This window comes from Dermacentor albipictus, chromosome 9, assembly GCF_038994185.2.
Source record: "Dermacentor albipictus isolate Rhodes 1998 colony chromosome 9, USDA_Dalb.pri_finalv2, whole genome shotgun sequence".
In the NCBI taxonomy this organism is placed as follows: domain Eukaryota; kingdom Metazoa; phylum Arthropoda; class Arachnida; order Ixodida; family Ixodidae; genus Dermacentor; species Dermacentor albipictus.
Genome location: NC_091829.1, coordinates 18,664,341 through 18,684,550, shown reverse-complemented (window position 1 = coordinate 18,684,550; position 20,210 = coordinate 18,664,341). Strand labels below are relative to the sequence as shown.

General features: G+C 48.7%; 1 protein-coding gene across 5 annotated transcripts in view; it reads left to right on the top strand.

Moving 5' to 3' along the window:
* The window catches only part of LOC139049761 (latrophilin Cirl-like), a 1,359,947-nt gene that overhangs the window by 1,079,041 nt on the left and 260,696 nt on the right, over window positions 1–20,210 (top strand). For all 5 annotated transcript variants that reach the window (XM_070525564.1, XM_070525567.1, XM_070525565.1 and 2 more), the window contains one exon: window positions 11,347–11,551. In XM_070525564.1, coding sequence (XP_070381665.1) covers window positions 11,347–11,551 — 205 coding nt within the window. The remainder of the gene's footprint in view (window positions 1–11,346; window positions 11,552–20,210) is intronic.

Here is a 20,210-nt window from a genome sequence, read left to right as displayed (position 1 = left end):
GCTTGCGTTCATAAATCAGCTACACTGCATCGCTCGCAAAATGCCGTTTACACACTTGCGCGCATGAATTTCGCAATAGTGGAACGAGAAAGTCATAACGTTTCATAACATTTCGTAGCTTGTGTATGTTTATAGATGCATGGAAGAGAGGCTACAGCGTCGCCGAAAATGTGCGCGCACACACTTCCAGGTGCATAAAATTCGCACTCCATCTTCTGGCCTACGGGCGACTATTTGCAGAACGATCAGACGGCCTGCAACGCGGTGCTATATTCACCTACGCTCGGCGAAAAAAATAAAGTACAAACAAACGCGTCAGAAAGCTAACAAAAACAAAACATTTAGAAAACGGCTCACAACGCTCGGTTTCGCGGCTCGGACGGGCTGCGGAAACGGCCCACATACCCCGCAGCCTATACGACGCATGCGGCTCGATCTCAGTTTTAAAATTTTCACGGCGCGTCCGCTCCCGCATTGCTCCGGCCGCTCGCCGCGAACGAGCTCGCCGCAGCTGGCCCCCGCGGAGTCTCGCGAAGCGTCCCCCGCTTCTGCGTCTAGGCAGCGCGGCAATTTCCCAGAAAAGAAGGGAGCCGCTATAAACATGGTGGCAGCGGTGGCGAACTGCAGGCTCGCCCCTGCGATGTCCGGTGGCCGTCGCGCGCGCTACCGCCGTGCGAGCCTTTAATATTCCACGAGGTCAAGAAATGAAGATTAGTTTCGATCGAGAAGCTCCCCGCGCGCACAACCTCTCGCTTATGGCTCTCTCGGTCGCTTGCTCGTGGGAGGGGGGCAGGCAGCCCGCGCGCCCCCTAGTAGTGAGAAGTCCCGCAACGTCTTCTTGCTTGCCCTGCTTGCTTACCCGCGGGGCCGAATTAAGTAATGCATGGAGCGGCTAGCGGCGGAAGAGCGCGCGTTTTATGTTATGTGCGCACGAAAGAGTGTTTGTACGTTCGCGGAGCTTCACAAAGCCCCTTCCGCGGCCATGGAACGCCCAGCGCGCGCGGCATTGTGTACACGACGAGAGCCCACACGCACGAAAAAACGAAAACGCTCCCGCATCCCAAGTTATAAGTGTTTGCGTATGTACTTGCAAAGGCGATGCATCGTGGAGTTAATGCGAGGCGTTCAGCTCCTTGGAACTACACCTGTGTGTCTGTTTGCTTGTCATGAGTAGTTCAGAAGTATATGGCTTTAGCCACCACTACTAAACGGAGGGGGAGAGGTATGCTGGGAGGGAAGAAAGGATAAAGGGATATTATGGGTCAGAGCGTAAACTTATTATACCATAACGTTCTGATCAGAAAGCACAACAAGTTACGAACAGTAAGCTGTTTCGCTGGTTTGGAATAGTTTACGAGTTGCAACGTGTTTTCGCATTACCATCGCAAGTTAAGGCCTGGCTTCGTTACTGGCTAAGAAGGGTAGCTCCTTCACGAAAGGGATGGTGCATTTTGCGCGGGCATTAAGGTTTTTATTACATTGCGTCCGCTCGGTTAAGTCGGCCGAATGCGCGTTGGCGGAAGTTGTAGCGCGAAATGCACGCATACATTATGCAGTTCACTGCAACAGCGCAGTTTTCTTCTGCTGTAGTCACAACTTGTAGCAATACACCAAGGTGCGCGACGTTGCAGATTATAGGCGAACGTTCGCCTTGGGTCGCTCTTTGTTTGTAAACACGTTTTTTGTGCTGTCTTCCGTTGTCACCATTACCTACGCTTGCGGGTTTGCGTGCGTGTTGCTCGCATACGTGTCCGCCAAACGACGCAGTCCGTAATCTCAAGTCGCGTGCAGTCTATCATCTTCTGTACCAATTCAATTTCTTATAGCCGCTTTGACTCTTCAGTTCCGCCATCGCGTCGTTCAGTAATGTGGAAATACTGGAGACGCGTGAAAATGCACAAGTACGTTTTGTGTGAACATAGCTACCTCACTAAAGGTTATTGATACCGCCTATGAAAAGTGCGTATTTTCCCTGCAGCTTATATTATATTGATTCGATTACTTCATCTTCCATAATGTTCCTTGTCTATGGAGATGCTGTGGACTTATGGCCGTATACACTCCTTGTAAATTTTTGTCCAAATACACGTTAAAAACAACATCTTCGCTAGTGTGCACTAAAATAGACGAAGGAAAACATATTGGTTATGTCCTGTGTCTGTATTCATATATCTATATATATTCATACCATCAGAAGCCAACAAGCAAAGACACCAAGGACAGCATAGGGGAAATTACTTGCACTTATTAGTTGAAATGAAGAAGTGGTAACTTAACGGAAATGAAAATGGGTGAAAAAGACAACTGGCCGGAGGTGAGGCACGAACCCACGTATTCGCATTACGCGTGCAATGGTATTACCAATTGAGCTACCGCGGCGCCGCTTTCCCATCTGCTTAATTTCCTGGATATTTAAGTTTATGTACTAGAACTAACCCTGGGATTGTTACATATTCATATAATGCCAACAGACAATGAAGCCACGGAAAGAATCGGGTAAATTAACTGTGATTTAAATTGGAATGTAGAAAGGAATTATTATTTTCCTTATTTTCTACATTCCAATTTAATTAAACCACATTTAATTTACCCGATGTCTTCCTTGGCGTCATTGTCTGTTGGCTTTATGTGGTCAGGATTAACAGGGGTAGAGCCCCTCGGTTCCCCTTCTTCTCTCGTTCATGTGTGTGTGTGTGTGTGTGTGTGTGTGTGTGTGTGTGTGTGTGTGTGTGTGTGCGTGTGCGTGTGCGTGTTTGTGTGTGTGCATGTCATATAGACTCTGTGCCGCGAACGCTATCAGCGTAACAGTGTAAGTAACTTCATGGGCAATCCATAAGCTGCCTATCTTTATCACGGCGGATGCTGCAACCAGTGACCTCGATACATAGCTGTGCAAGCGTTGGCAGATGTATCTGCACTGCGACCTCATCGTGCTTAACTGCATGCTTACGAACTAGACGGGACCACTGCTTTGTTATGTGATACAGCTGGCTCGCCATCATGCCGCAAAACTCGAGCATCCGCCACCACGCAGCCCTGTGATTTAAGGGCAACTCGCTACTCAAAGCGTTCGGTGCCGGGCTGGGTAATCACCAGCATTGGCGCCGTCTGCTGACCTGCTTTTCTGCAGACGACAATCGCGTATACCCGGCGCGTCTGCACGGCCGACAGACGTGGACGACCACTCGTTGCGTCGTCTGCCGATCCGTTCCGTCTGCTCCCGGTATGTCTTCGTCTGTTCCTGAACATCCAGGTTGAGTTGAGGGTTCTGGTGAGGAGATCTGAACTGGGAAACGATAGCCGTTGCGTTCTTTATATAACCGTTATCTTTCGCATCCGTACCAGGCATGCGCGCGCTTGCGCGGAGGTGACAAAGTGTAACACGTACGGAAAGGGAGGAATCAAAAGACGTACACTTACTCACAAAACGAACGACGGAGTTCCTGGTGAGTACCACAGCCTTCAATTTCAATGGCAGCTTGTGATTCGCAGCCTGGCGGAGCCGAAAGATGGTTGTTTTCTTCACGAAAGGCCCCCTTCCCCATCTAGAGTATTTCCTCTTATGCTTGTCTGCTTGCTTATTGGCTTTTTTTTTTTCTTTTTGTCTATTGATTTTTTTTTTCTGCGAGCACTCACAAGAGCACCTTGCGGCTCGGTGGTCGGTCGTGTTTCTTACCGAAAGCAGCAATCTTTGTCCCCGCAGGCTCTCTTTGACAGCTGGGCTGAGCGCTTCGCGGAGACAATTACGCTGACGCGCCTGCCGCGTTCGTACGCCCCCTGGAGACCGCTTTCTTTCACCTATCTGTAGGCCCGAGTACCGCTACAAAGTGCGGTCACTTTGTTACGAAGAAGCAAAAGCAGAATGAGATAATTCAACACCCGGTGCCTTCGACGAATCAACCGGGCTCGAAAAAAGATCTCGCCGTCGGGGTGCTGTACTGTTTATTTGCCTATTTGATCTTCACTGCTGGCGTTACTATGTCCTTGTTTCTTTGCTTGTGGTACCATTTCCTTCATTGCTTCATTAACTAATTTCTTTCTTGCTGGGAAGCAAAACTAGTCATCTTCTTTCTGAAATCATTCATTCGTTCATTCATTCAGTATTTTTTAATTTTTTTTACTTTGGTTTTTCTTTCTTCCGTCCTTCCTCCTTTTTTAATTCATACATTATTTTGTTTCGAATACGAGCACTGTTAACAACGTCTATGAGCTTCATCCGCATTGTGTAATGTATGGCTCCATTGTCTGCCACGTGCCTGTGTTAGCCCAATCCCCAACAAGAAATAAACTTTCCGGGAACAAGCGCAGCGTCATGTTGTTTGTACTGGATGTCATTGATTTTTCGATTTCGACAAAAAGAAAATAACTATAACGACGAAAATAGCATTATAAGCGTAACGCCTGGGCAACGAAAACTAAAACTTACTATTAGGAGAAAAAAACAACAACACAAGAACGAAACAAAGCGGTTGCTTGTGGATGGATAAATATTATCGTTCCTTACGAAACAAGCGATGCGAGTATGTTAGGTTTGACTGGTCTGTATAGGGGCGCACTTTAGAGACGAAAACTGGCGCGACCTCCCGGCGTCCATCTCTCGCATTTCGCCCTCCCCCTCCCCCCCCCCCATCCTCCCCAAGCAGGCAGTCCAATGAAGCTTATTTTCGGAAACCCTACTTTCATCGGGCAACGCGTAGCATCCAAACGTACCAAGCAACGTTAACCGAACGCCAACGGCGAGCGTTAAAAGAAAACTGTTGTTCCCGATCCGTTCCTCCTTCGCCCATGGCGCCACTTAAGTGAAAGACCTGTACGGAGGCACCCGAACCACCCCTCCGCCTTTCCTCGGCCCGGGGCTTCGTTTTCTTAAGCTCCGAGCTCCCTCGGACACCCGAGTCAGCAACAGCGACAGTCGCGTCAAGACGCCCCTCTCTGTCTTCTTGTTCTTTACTTTCGTTGATTTGTTTATTCGGTTCTAGCCTTCTCCTTACTTTTTTTCTGCTCATGTTCTCACCGTATTTCGTTCAGCCGGAGTTTCAGCGGGCCCAGCGAACGAACGGGAAAAAAAAAAAAAGAACCTTGTGGGTGTCGTCCTGCACTATAGCGTAAATGAAACTCCGATGGTTCTCACGAAATCCGTGCACTATACCTCGAAGAATGCCCTCGTCGAAACGTCAAAATATAGTTTGTTTAGCTTCCCTATAGGCTTTCCAATTGACTAGATTTGCGCCTGTAGTGACTTGTTCATTTGAGTCTAGGAAATACGCGGCCTTAATAGTCTCTCATAACATTGGTAGACTGTCTCCAGAAAATTTTATTGATGTTGGGCTGTAAAGCATCCGTAATGTATGTGGACCTTATACTGCAGGTATACGACAATTAAGGCAACGGCTGAATCGTCAACCTTTGCTGTACGCACGAGTAGGTTGAGAGCTATATAAGTTCTGACAAAATTTTATTTGCACAATACGTAGGAAGTATGTAGATGTTTCTGTGTAGAGCCTGTAGAATTTCTGTATGGACAGCCTCTGGGCTGTTATGGCTCTTTCGAAAACGCTTGAAGGTGCGTGAACGATAAGAGAAAACGAAATGGACCTGTTATCTATTGTCAAGTTTTGTGTGTAGGCATCCTCGCAATACTATATATACCAACTGACTGACGAGTTGATATTAGAGAGTTTTAGCCCAGCGGGTTTACGGCCAGCGGAGCGGAGCGGGCGAGTGGAGACGCGACTGCGCATGCGCACCACGCTGAGGCGGCCAGCGGTTTTACGGAGCAGCGTTTACGCCCGCTGGAAAGCACTCCCCAGCGGAGCGCGCGAGCGTGCGTAAGGGCGCGCGGGCGTGTATGGGAAATGCAAGACGGCAGCCGCGAACATGAACGCCGGCAGTTCTGCATCGAAGACGGCGACTGCCGCGCTGACCCGTACATTAGTACTCAGTACATTATTAACAAATAATGCCCTGAGAACATGTAATATATCTTTATTCAACATTTCTTGCATAATAAAAGCAAACGTACTTCAATTTCATTTCTCAGTAACTCCTATTCGAACCACTAGCTGGGGCAGCAGAGTGCCCCGCTCTTTACCCCGCTCGAGCGGGTGATCCGCTGGGCTAAAATTCTTTTTTCGCGAGCCGCTCCGCTGGCGCAACGGTGGAGACCGCTCCGCTCCGCTGGCCGTAAACCCGCTGGGCTAAAACTCTCTATTGTTTTTTTGTTTTTCCTTAAGTCCACGCTTGTTTGTTATTTTCCTTTGTGTGCATTTTTTCTAGAGCTATTCGTCATACGCGTTCAGTTCTCCGGAATCAATGAAAAGAGAATGACTGAAGTGGCTCAATAACTATGGCATCCTGCATAATGCTGAGCGCGATGTCGCGGGTTCGAATACCTACCTGCCTTGGCTGCGACATTCCAACGAGGGTAGAGTGCACAAAACGCTCGTGTGGTTTAATCAATGTGTGCGTAAACAGAGAACGCCAGAGGGTCAAAATTAATGCGAAGCCCCTCACTTATGACATCCTTCATATATTCCTTGAGTTTCTTTGAGACGTGATTGTATTAGTTTTGTTTGTAGGGGGGCTTCTAGTACATTTCCACTCGATTTGTTTCCTAAAAAGATATTGCTACTATCATCTACGCAGGTCGGTCAATTACTTAATCAAGTATAGCCTGCAGCGTGCTTCTTGTTATACTAATCCTATATGCATTGTTTGTCCAATATACGTCTTTTACTTTTTATAATACGAACTAATTATAAGCAGCACACCTGAAGTTATACATTTTGCGCCAGGAAAAACCCTACATAACTAACTACTTAGTTTGTAAACCAAACCAGCGTTAAGGAGACAAAATCGCCCGGCTGTCCGCTCTTGAGGAACTGTTGTCTAAATTCACTTTTAGTTAGAGCGGCCCGGGCGAATTAGCTGACGCAGCAAGGCTCCGTAGCTGCCATAGCGCTGCACCCAATCACGCGGAGACCGTAAAATAGAAAACAAGATGAAGCGCAGCCCACTTTTTATCCCATCGGCGGCCACATTCTCGGCCTAGTGTTCTGCCTTGTTCGACAGTTTGCTCCCTATAGGCGTCGCTTTTCGTTCTCGTCTGACGTACTTATTTTTGCTTCTTGTCTTGTGCGCGTGTGTCTGCACGTGTGTGTGTGCGTCTCTCCCTTCCCCTGGCTCATCTTGTCCCAATTTCTTCCTCGCTCCCGATACAAGCTCGATCGCGAACGCTCCGTTTCGTCGCTCTTTCTCCTGGTGCCTCGCTCGCCGCCGCCTAAATACTTAATGGACGCCTGTTTCCTCTGCGAGGGAATCAAGTGCGCAATCGAAACGGCGCTAGAATCACTTTATAACCTATTTTACGCCTTGTAAAGGAAGCGAGGAAAGACTGCGCGAAGCCCGGCCGCGAAGATCTCGCTCGGCGATCGCTTCTCTCGCTGCTGCCATCGGCTGAGCACCGCCGTTCGCCCGTCTGCGAATCAGGCGGAGAACGAAAGGACCGAATGAAGCGGGGGGGGGGGGGGGAAGGCATAACGAGAATCCCGTGTAAATTTTTTATGGAATTCGTTTATCTTGTGGGAGTCGCTCGGGAGTCGCCGCGATTGTTCGTGTTTCTTCCCGAAAGATGGAAGGCAGAGGAAAAAAGGCGGATTGATGGAAGGAGGTAGGCAGTGAAAGAAAAGTAAGGAAGGAGTGGAAAACTGAACGAATGAAGGGAACGTGGAAGGAAGTGAGAAGCAAAAGCCGATATAAGGGCAGTCAAAAAGAGAACTTGAAGCCGACGAACCGGAAATCAAATGTAGAACGATGCAAACGAGAAAGGAAAAGAAGATAGTGAAGGGGGAAAAGGGGAAGAAGTAGGGAAGTATGCTGTAAGTGTGGAATTAGTTAAGGAGTCATAAGATAAGGAAATTGGGAGAATTAAGTGAGTGGATATAAGTAGCAAGGCATGCAGGAAGCCATGGACGAAGAGAGAATGGGGAAATTAACGTAGGGAAGAATTACGAGGAAATAAAGAGTAAGAAGAGAGATGGCAAAGATTACGAGATTAAGAGATGCAGAGGCAACAGAAGTAAGGGAGAAGTAATATGAAAGGCTCGAAAGAAGGAAGAAATTTAAGTACGAAGGCAGTGAAAGATAAATAAGGCAAATAATGCAAGGGGCAAATAGTACGAATGGTTAAAAAAGGAATGCGGAGATGGCTAAAGGTGGAGAAATAGCAAAAGTAAGTCAGGATAGAGAACCCCAGAAAGTAATGAAAGAATGAAAGGAATTGGATGAAGAATAAGCATGGAAGAGGTGAATCAAGGGTGAATGAAAGGAGGGCGTGAGCAGGAGGAAATGAAGAGCAATGAATCAACAGAACAACGGAAGAAACAACGAAAGCGGAAAAGGATAAATGGAAGGTGGGGAATATCTAGGAAACAAGACAGAAAAGTGGGAATGGAAGGGATAAAAGAGGGGTAGAATGAATAAGGTGGTGGTCGGTGAGAAAGCGAAAGTGAACGAGCACCGCTGCAGGGCGCAACGGAGGACGCAGGCTATTCAACAAACGCCCTTTCACCGGCTTAAAGTGTAGTTCGCAAGCGTTCGCCGCGTGGGGGCTCTGTAGTACGACAAGGTGTTCAGTCTCGGAGCAGTGTGCGCGAGCGCCTGATGAGGAACTGCGCTTTTATCGTCGCCGAGGGAACGTCGGACACCTTCCTGCAACGTCGTCATTTCTCGAGATACGGGCCTCCCCTCTCCCGCCTCACAATTTCCCTTCGAACTTTTTGGCTGGGCCGCCATATTTCTTTCGCTCTTTTCGTTCGACGCCTTCCTTCGTTCCTTTATTTTCTCTTCGCTGCAAGAGCCGAGCGCCAGTTTCCGTCTTTGAGCGCGGATATTTCACCGGTGCTCGTAAAAAAACGGCGGCCTGCGCATCTGCGGTCTTCCCTTTCCCTTTAAGCCTATTTGCCGGTATTGGTCATTGTAATAAAATGCCAGATAAGAAAGGAACGCCTCCTCCCCCCACCCTTCCTACCCATCCGCCTATCGCTCATTCACTTACGAGCGTTATTCTGTCCCTGTGGTCGTTTAGGCTGGCAGAAATGCTTCCTTCTTTCTACGTCACTCCGCCCCCTCCTTCCCCTCCCCTCTCTTCGGCTCCTACAACCATTCCGAACCTCTGTACCGTCCTTCGGTTCCCGTAAATCACATCCCATCGCTGTGTCCGTGCGCCCGCTCGGCCGTATAACACCGGGAACAGGTTGCGCGTCCGGAGGCCGTATACTCTGCCGGCGTGCCCTTGCGCTAGCCACTCGGATCTTAACGAGAAATTGGGGGGCCGGCCGATCGGCTCTCACGACGTAACGAAGATAAATTTGATCTTCGCTTCCACTAACAGGTCATTAACGATGTCTGGTTAGCTAATAAATCATCTTACACGTCCGGTTGTGAAGCACTGCGGAAAAAGAAAAGGGGACTGCTGGTAGTATGAATATAGCGCGCTCGATGTTCGTTAATTCGATTTCCTCGTTTTCTTGTTATTTGTTTAACGGGACGCTGTTCGGAAGCAGCCAAGAATGTGTCCGTGTCGATTAAACACTTGCTGCAATTCAGGTGTCGGATTACACGAAAATAGTTTTGTGTGTTCCGCAATGTAGTCTGTTCCGATACAAAGTTTGTCTAGCTTGAGGGTGCGTCGACTTGAAAGCGGGTTAGATACACACTCTACATAGATAGTCTATATACTCTACGTAGACGCATTACGGAGTAATTTAAATTTGTATTTGGTCTTGCATGACCTCTACATGGTGTTTATAGTGAATAGGAATGATCATTTTATAGTAGCTAGCAGTGCAGAAGGCGACACGGGCCATGGAGAAGGACACGGAGTACAACGTCATCCTGCATCGCTCGGTGCTTTTTAAAAAAAGTTCCACGTCTTGCTTTTTCTCTCTTTTTTGCGGTAGCGCTATGTCAGTGGCCCGACAACTGCCCAGCAATCAACATAACTCGATATACGAAGTTATGAGTCATCACGCCGTGCATGTATCGAAAGTTTCAATTATGTTAGTTAGTTAGTTAAATGGGGTTTAATGGCGCAAAAGCGGCTGAGGCTATGCTGCGCCAAACACGAGGTGTTACGGTGAATCTTTAGTCGGCGCTCTATGCAAGTATTCATAATCGACATATGCCGATGGAGGAATAAGTTTTATTGCAATGAAAATTATATGCACACTCCAAGGAAATTCTTGCCGTCATCGTCGTCGTGAGGTTTTGTATATATTTAGGGGTATGTATGTTATATGTCATGCCATTCTGTATGACGTGCGGTACATGCGAGTTACATTGCCACACTAATCTATCACTAAAATTGCTGGTGCCAGGTCTTATATTCTTGACATACCTATTCCATAAAAACTTTGAGAATCGCAGCCCACGAACAAATCTCATGAAACAAAACATCGACAGCGCATGCCTTTTATTTTAAAATCTTCTCAGGCTTAAGTATTACAAGCGCGAAACAATAACAGAGCTCAAACCTGAAAATGATGTCATGTAATGGACGAGGCTGTGCACTACCTCCGCGATCGGCCCAGGAAAGAGGTTTGAAACATACACGATACGGACAAGTGGTGGTAAAGCCGCTAAGGAAGACGTTGGAAGCCGCGATTTAGATTAGTGTAATGTAATGTAATTTAAGTTTGATTCGTTTAATTTATAAACATAAGTGAAATTTTCCGACGGCACGATTCAAACCGAGGACCCCTAGCACAACCGCTCGTTCTTACTTAGCCGGCTTACGTTTACTTCAGTTCGTACTGCCACTGCAGCTACGAATTTTACACTTCGTGCATATTCTACCACGTAGCTGTCGCATTCGTTGCTTTAACCTTATGTCGAAACTGTGATATCCTTATTAGGGTCGAGAGCCGCGTTACATGTGATCAGTGGCATGTTCTAAACATGGCCTACTCGCCATCTCTGCCGTGGTTTCTGTGTTGTTCTGCGGCTGAGCGCGAGGTCCTGGGTTCGATTCCCAACCGCGGCAGCCGCCCTGCTATGGAGTCAGAATGCAAGAACGCTCTTGTGCCGCGTTATGTTGCTTTAGGTGCACCGTGCTTGGTTTTACGTTCTGGGTTGTTTCGAGTCTGTTAGAGAACCGCCGCTGGTTGGAATTGATCCGGAGCACTTGACCAAAGGCGTTTGTCATAGCCGATGTGGTGCTTGCGGACGTTACGCACTATCACAGAATGAATGAATGAAAATGGAATGATTGGATGAATGACTGAATTGACCACGGAATAAATAAATCCTAAATAGGGCCACCCCCTTCTGTTTTTGTGTGATGCGCAGTTTTCCCGGAGTAGACTGGCAGCGTCGATGCCAGGGGTCGGCGGGAGCCCAGCCATGCCTCGAGGAGGAGGAGGTGCCCGCTGCACGTCGGCTTCGGCTGCGGCTTCGGCTTCGACGCGTTGGATACCGCCGCTTCGTCTTCCGCTACTGCGGGCTCTCGTTCTTCTCGGACTAGCGACACTGACGTCTTCGGCCAGGCGTGGTGGTGAGTCAGCGATTTCTTTCTCCCTCTCTCTCTCGTCCTTTCGGGCGAGCCGAGCCAGTGCTGCACACTGCATGCTGGGAAACTTCTTTCCATCCGTCGCTGCTTTGGCGTCGCCGAACCAGAACGCGGGACGTCACGTCCTTATGAAAATCAACGCGCGCGTGCATCGTCCGTGTGTCTGTACGTGCGTGTGCGAGCACGTGTTTTCCGTATGTGTGCTTTCCAATTGTGAAAAGTGTGGGAAAGGATTCGCGAGTACGCAGAGACTGTCACCCTTTCCGCCTCTGCCTAGACGAGTTCGTCGGGAGCATCCTTCTTTTCTTTTATTTTCTGATCACATGTTTCCTATATATATATATATATATATATATATATCTTCCTTAAGGCATCGAGGGAAACAGAGTTGAAATGTTCAAATGCCGTTCGGTGTTGTCTGGCCGTTCGCGCTTTATATGGCTCGTATCTCGCACATGTTTTGTTCTCTTTCCGTGCAGTTCTTTCAGCATACACACCTTCGGCGCTGTTATTTCTTCAAATTTTTGTCTTTTTTGCACCCGGCGCTTTTCCGTACTCTTTGCATTTTCTTTCATTCGTGGGTCGCTAACATTGCCGCCCTCACGTCGCGTTTGTCTCCGTCGCCCCGCGCAGAGACACGGCCGCGTCAATATGCAGGGGCGCGCCTCAGTGAGCTCCTGATTCGGCTCCCCCTACCGGCGACGGTGAGCAAAGAAAGAAATCTGCTGGCGCTGCACTGCTCGACGTGGCGTTATCGTCTGCGTTAGGGGGGCGTTCCTATTCCACTTCCTATGTGTGTGGATGTACAGGCCGGATCGTGCTTGTCTTTCTTGCAGAAGGCCGCCCATTGCTCCCCGCTTCTGTTGTTATTCGCCCGTTCTCGGGATGTCTCGCTATACGCACGCGACGTCTTCGCGATAGCCGCGCGGACGTTGTCGTCTGCCAGAAGCTGAACTGCGGAGAAAATAGCGAAACAAGAAAGACAAGCACGGGACAAAGTGGCTGAATAGCGCAAGGAGCGTGGCAACTGTGTAGACAAGCGAGTCCAGACGATCAGAAACATGCCCACAATACGACGTTGGCTAGCGCTAGTTTGGTGCGGGTTCCATACTTGAAGACAGCGCAGAAGATAGAAACGGATTAGCAGACGACAGAGTAGCAATTCTCCGGACCGGCCGACAGATGGATAGGTGGGACCGAGATTCAGAGTAAAGGGTTTATTATAAGAGAAAAGGCTGAGAAGTCTGAAAAGTCATCCTGAACTAATGTGTTCTAACCTGCATCCTACCCGGTATTCGAATGAGAGGTGCACAGAAGGTGAGGCAGATCGAAGATGATGATGATAATAGACACGGAGCGTATTTTAGCCATATCCCAAGATTAGACGTGCCGAGAGTAACGAGGATCAAAGAGGCAAGTATACGATGACATTAGGGCTTTCAACTGAACACGGAAAACAACGCAAGCAGTTGAACAAGGCAGTGCTTCTACGCTATATCGTGCTGCGTTGATTCTTCGTATTTCGATTTCAATTCAAAATAAACGAGCAGCTATGCTTCGTTAATCATTCAATCAACTTCCAAACACACACATTATTTTATATGAGCTAGAAGTAAGGAAACCGAGGGGCCCGATATTATTTAGTCAACGTTGTCTTATAAGATGTATTTACACGGCCAAACTCTGGCACATTGTCAGAGAGGCTTGCATAGACAAGCCAGGCGCGGACAGTCAGACAGGCGGGCGTGGCCAAGCAGACAGGCTCTCTGACACAGTCGAACCGGCAGACGCATAGAAGCGAGCTGACAACGCTGAAAGTGTTTGTGCCAGCCAGGTCACAGAATGTTGTCAATGCACTATTTGCTCAAACAAATGCTTTAAAGCCTTCGCAGCATTTCGAGCTGCCTGTTATAGAGGCAGTGGAAGGGTGCACGAAGCCTTTTACCAACGGATCGCCGAAGAAAGGCTCGAGCTTTCTCGGCGCCTCGAACTGGCTATACAGGGAGTAAACTATACAGGGAGTAAAAGGAAGCGATGCCAGTGTGCCTCTTCCTGTCTCGTTCCTCGGCAAACAAGAGATAACTAGAACGGCCTTCTATCTTTCTTTTGCGAGACGTGCGTTGAGGGCGGCTAACAAGGTGCACGTCTTCGGAGGCGCGCCGCGCGGTCCTGTGCCAGCCTTTCCGAGATAGTAACAGGGTCACGTGCGTGCCATCTTGCTGCTTCTAGGCGCCAGTGCGCAGAACGTGAGGTCATAAGAACGTCGCTGTTTTATGGCGTTCCTTGACTAGATATCGTAGCTTCTAGCTAAAGACGTTTGGTTTTTCATATCGGTGGCTTTTTGCGTATTAGTTGCCCTCTGTACATTTATAGAGTTAGTGTTTGTACCGGTAACCTTTATAAAGGTACTCATTTTTCGTATTTACAGGTAACGTACATTTCGTTAGGGTAAATAGCTGTGCAGAGTTTGACGTTAATTAACTTTCCATTCATGTTTTTTTACCATGGCTCTAGATAAGTTCATCCATGTTTGAGTGAGTTGGTAGTGAACTTTCATTGCATGTGAGTGGCAGTAAACTGAAGGGGGAAGAACACACTCCAGCGACTACTCCAACTATTTTTCTTTCATGCATCTCTACGTGAACAACGTTCAGGTATAATTAGGATCTCCTGTAGAAGCGTTGAAGACGAGTTGGATGTGCGACACATGTTTTTTGTCCCTTTCATTCTGTTGCGCTAATGCACAATCAAAACCTTAAGATCGTCCGGAGTGTAATACTTACAGAAACATCTTACAGGTAGCTAGACGTAATGTTAAAACGTTGATATCACATACGCCCAGGGCCGCTATACGCCGTCCAAGGGTGCGATCACAAACGGGATTTTTCAGTGTGTATCCCGGTTACGCGGTCCCGAAGCAATCACTTTGGGTTATATGTATGATCGCTCTTGCGAGAGAGAGAGAGAGAGAGAGAGAGAGAGAGAGAGAAGAATACAGGAAGGCAGGGATGTTAACCAGTCAATAGTCTGGTTGGCTACCCTACACTGGGGGAAGGCAGAAGGGGGAAGAGAAAGAAGGGAGAGATTTCGCTTGACTCGGCATTGTACGCACGTCGGAGCATACGGCCCACGTGTCCGGGGGGGTGTCACGCGAAATTTCGCGAAAGTGATCGTACGCGCGAGAGCGATCGCTCGAGAATATCGTTCCTGCCCTCAGATCAAAATCCCCCTGCGCGTATCCCGGTGCCGTCGATTGCGAATGCAGCTGTTAACCCGTACGCCTTCTCTATGTAGAGGCCGCGGCGTGTGTAGCAAGCAGCGCGGTCTGTGCAGCCAGCGTCAGCAATAAGCGTTCGTCGCTGTAAGCGTACTCGACGCACTGCCGTCATATGTGCTGACGCACGCGCGTCGAGCTCTCAAAGCCTCCTCTCGTCACGCGACCCTCTAGGCAGTGGCAATTCATTTCGCGACGCGAAGCTGCTAAAGCGAATCTCCTCGCCTCCCATTCCCACCCTCCTACTCCCTCGCTTCCCTCGCCCGGTACTTTCGCCGTTTGAACGCTTTCGTTCGCGGCTCGCTCGATCCTGCATCGGCCGGCACAAAAATGCACACGACTGCTTACACACAATATGAACGCGACAAATCGAGTGCCCAAACTGTAGAGAACGCGCGACGCCTCGTGTTGTATAGACACCTGGACAGCCCGGTTAACCTCAGGCCTTCCTCCCTTCATTATCTCTCTGTTCGCGGCTGGCTGTCAATGATGCAGGGTCGGCACATCTTCTGCAGGCGGATGTGTTTATAAGCGTTTGTTGAAGAAAAAAATGCTAGCCGCCGTAGCTAGTGCCTAAGAGACGCGAGGCGAGAGCCTTGTAAACCCCCTACTGTGATTGACCTAAATCCACCTTAACCCTCCTAATCCCGTCTTAATCCACCCTTATCTTCCTTAATCCACCTTAACTGACCTCAGTTTACCTTACTCGACTTCAATTTACCTTTATCCATTTTAATCCTTCTTAATGCACAATCCAATACCTAATCAATTATTAAGTTTTCTAATCATTAATCATCTCTTTATTACGGCTGGGCATGCTTTGGTTCGCTTCTGGCCTTCCTTGGGTCACGTGATATTTTCTCAACCTCACAACGCGACCTTGAAAAAATAGATTTAAGGCTTTTTCGTCTTCAAAGTAGCCTCACGTATCCTACCAGTGCATTGGGCATTAAGGGAAGAGTGTGACTGCTCCAAGGTGACGCGTCCCGAGGCCAGGTGACGATGTTGTCCTGGCAGCGAACCGTAGCGTCATAGGGAATACGCAGAAATAAACCGTAGCGTTAACGCGATGGACACGAGGAAAAATGGCAGGACGACTGCCACCTGTTGCCACCTTTCTCGCGTTCGTCGCGTTGAGGCTACAATTCTATCACTTTAAGTATGAACCGACTATACTAGCCCAAGAACATGTTCTGCTGAGAGAACGGGAGCGTAGGAGCAGAAGCGCGAGGGCAACGCCAGTTTGATGACTTGGCTCTTTCTCCTTAAAAGCGTTGCACCATAAGGCGCGCCCAAATGAGGTTCTCCGCCGTCGCCCCTTAGCGCGACGTCAGGGTAACGGGCCACACGCGGGCGTCCGCTCCGCTGACAGCGGTGGCGACGCCGCGGTTCTGCTTCTCACCAGTCGGTCGCCCTCAGCCCCGGTCAGGGGCGTCGGTCGGCGGGGATGAAAGAAGTGGGAGCCGGGGTCCTCGCAGAGGGGAGCCGCAATGACGGCAGCTTTTCGAAGAGACAACAGCAAACAGAAGCGGAGGAGCGGCGAACTCGGCGATGCGAACACAATTTCACGGCAGCATCCGAAACCGCGCGCGCTCGGCGTCGTCCTTCGCCGCGGCGAGGCGTTCCCTAATTACGGGGTTCTCCTTGCCGACGTTTCGCTTCTCTCGCCGCTTCGGCGCGAAGGGCGCCGCGCGTCGCCCAGATGACAGGCCTTGGTTTGTCACTACTCAAGAAGGCGCCGGAAGGACGGGAGAAGGGAGAGGGAGAAGCGCGGGAGCGCGGAGGCATGCAAAGGGCGAGCGGCTGAACGCGTCCTCTCGTCGCGGTTGCCGACTCAGCAGAAGCCTCGCGTCCCTCGCCCTCTCTCGAGGCAGGAGGGCAGGAACGCTCGCGGGTTAGCGCGGCTTCCTCGGCTCGTCACTTTTAATATTCCCCGCGCCGGTGTCAGCGTCGGTGGTGGTGACGGCAGTGGCACCTGCGGTCACCCTCGTGTTCCGATCCCTCTCCCCTTCCTTCCCCGGCCTTCTCTCTTGTGGCTGCTCCCGAGGTTTTGAGCAGGGAAGCAGCGGGCGCGGGGCCCCCGATGCGTGTCTCGGCGTGAAAAAGGGCCACTTCGTCATGGGAGCCCCCCCGCCTCCCTCCACCCCGAGGCTTTGTGTCTGGTGCGAAAACGTCGAAGTTTGGCTTCTCTGAAGGCCTTGTCGCGAGGCGTTTCTGCAACGTCTTACTTGCTTAGTAAGGTAGACCATTGTGCTGATTCGTTCGTCGTTACTAAGAAAAAAATTAATAGGGCACTGTGACGGGGATACACGTAGAAGGGAAAGAACGTGCTCGTTTCTGTCGTTTGGTGTAATTTATCGTTGCCCTCGTCACAGCGTCTCTGTTTTCCCGTTAACCGTACGTACGCTTTCGACGCTTTCGCGCCCTGGCTGCGTTTCTAGCCGCGTGGGTGGGGATGAACTGCCGCTGTAGTGTACCATGCATTGTCATCATACTACTGAACGACCATTAGATATGTATATGCTAAGTACAGGTTGAAAGAGAAAGATCGTTTCTATTCGGACTCATAATCGAAAACAAAACGTACGAGACGAGTATCATGTTGACTGTGGGCACCGTGAAGGTATTCTTTGAAAACTGCACATTCGCATTTATATTCGGCGGGCAAGTGTTTCACTATAACGAAATTTAATCATGACCAAGCCGCTTTTTCTTATTTCGCGCCCGAACCGCGTAGCCGCTACGTCAGTGGGACGTCATTGTCTTTGATATACCTTCTAGTATCTGGCCTGTCTTTGTGCGCAGGAAAAAGTTGTCCAAACTTGCAAGTCTGATTTCTTTGAATGCAATGGCTTCGTCCAGTAGTATACAATTAATTGAACCCGAGGCACATACGCTGTCAAAATATGTGACATCACGGTTCACGTGACGTGACATCACGTGACATCACTCATCAGTCCCTTTTGCGTCTGTTGTGGCTTAAAGGGACACTAAAGGGAAACAATAAATCAGTTTAGACTAATGGAGTATTGTTTGAGAACCCTGCAGGCAGTCATTTCAAAATAATAGTTTGATTATTAGATGAGGGAATGGAGGTCGAAGTATCAGTATTTGAATTTCGCGCCGAAATCTCAACGCCGCAACGTCAGCGTGACGTCAGGGATTCCAAAGTATGTTATCGCATTTGGGCCGCGTTGGCTGAATAAAGGTTCCCGAAACTTGCCATGTTTAATAATTCATTCCTTTAGAACACAATGTAGTCAATCTGTACCGCTATATATAATTAGTAGGCCCTAGAAGATGCCATCAAAATCCATGACGTCACAGCCCCCAGGTGCGGGAACTCAAGTAGGCGTCGCCACCCGTATTTCGTTCTTGCGCTATTTCTGGCTTACCAAACGTCTTATCGTTGTAAGAGGGGTGTTTTTGGTGTTGTAGAACGGTAATTTACTGATGCAGAAGAAATCGTTATTCACTTTAGTGTCCCTTTAATAAGCATCCTCTCACGGTGAACGTTGATTGTTTGGCTGTTTTCAAAGTGCTATTTTATTTAACACAACTTAACTTGTTAATATTCTTCTTCACTATCTCTTTGATGGGTTCATATGATTGAATATCTTCCTCTAGGGGGGTGCATCTGGTTGTTTACTTCCAGAGAGTATAAGCTCGAGGGTGGGAATCGCTGCTAGCTGCCCTTCCACTGAAAAGTGTAGTACAGCCAGTGCTGACATAAGATTTGTGGAACTGAGACTTACGCCACGCGCCGGCCAGGGGCTGGGCTTAATTAATCCCCTCACGCATCGCGCTATCATCGTTAAGGTCACCATTCTCATTTTTCCCGCAATCCGAAACTATAGCGGTGGCGCCACATCATCTACATGACGTCATGCTTTCCATTTTGTCTACTGGGTGTACGAAGCGTGCGATCGTTGCAACGCGTATAAATGAGACCCCGTTTAGCGATGCAAGTTTTGCATTTGAACCTTCAGAACTTATCTGTAAACGCGGTGGAAAGGAACTAAAATGCATGCCGCTCTTAGCTCTAACTCTAAAACCCTTTCTCAATTTTCTCTAAAATAAAAAAAGAACGCGCCGCTTCGCCGGCGTTCACTCCTGCGACAGCGATGGCTCGACGAGTGATCACGCGCGGTGCGTCAGAAAGAGAAACGGACGGAGGGGGGGGGGGGGGGTGAGGAACCGCCGAACCTAGCCGAACCTTGCGCGCCGCGCCCAATTTCCAAAATTAAGAACAGCGTTCCGTGTCGCCGATAACGGGCATGATTGATTGTGCTGTCGCTAAGGCGAGACGTCGCCGCGGTGGCGGCTCACGGCGGAATCTGTCTCTCGCAGATAAGTCGCCTCCGCGCCGGGAGACAGCTAGCTAGAGGTCCGTGTATATATATATATACGGTGGAGACCGAAGAGCAAAGTAAAACAAACCAGAAAATGAGATAATCACGGCGAAAGTCAGCGCGCGATGAACGGAAGCCGAACAAAAGCTTTACACCGTCTCTGTCGTCACTGCTGCCGCGTTCTATATATATATATATATATATATATATATATATGGCTTTGATCTCCGTCGCGACGTAATGCGCGCGCACTTTCTCGTTCGCGAAGTATAAACCTTGCGCGAAGCGTTCTACCTTGTTCACTCGGATATAGGTCGACCTCCAACTACATGGTGCTCCTTCCGTTCGTCATCTGAAATGCGTTTGTTACTATCGAGTTTTCATTGCTTTCAGTAGGTTTCCTGTTAAGATACGCTTCAAATATCACGCATGACTTTCGGAAGGGTCAGTATAAGTGAATTTGTGTTTCTGTTGAGTTCGTCACGCCTTCGGTAAACTTTGCGTTGAAATGCACGTCAATATTCCTAGTGACATTTTTAAAGGTTAATCGAAATTTAATAGTGTTTCTTATGGGTTTTTGTTGCCCTTGATATACATTCCGTTCTGATGCACTAAGATACGATGCATCGTGGTTGAAAGTGTAAACACAGCAATCGGTGTGGTAACACTTTATCAATATCAACAATTACCAGCACTTCACTATGCCCCAATGTCGAAGTGTTAGCTGGAACACCAACTGGAACTGCTACGAAGCACAGGTTCTCTGTTACATTTACATTAGCCCATTACTCTTGGCTTCCATTCTGCACTGACTTCGTGTGCCTCAAGTCAAGAAATGTCAATTAGCGGTCTTTTCTTGGTTAGTCAACCTGTTGCTACGCTTTGTAAAGCCAGTGTAGTCTGCCTGTTCAAGATAATGCAGCTGATTTGACTAGATTGCGCTATCTGCCATAAGATAAATGTCTGTTTCCAATTAAAGAAAAATAATAGCTTCGTAGAACTAAACCCTTATGCTAAG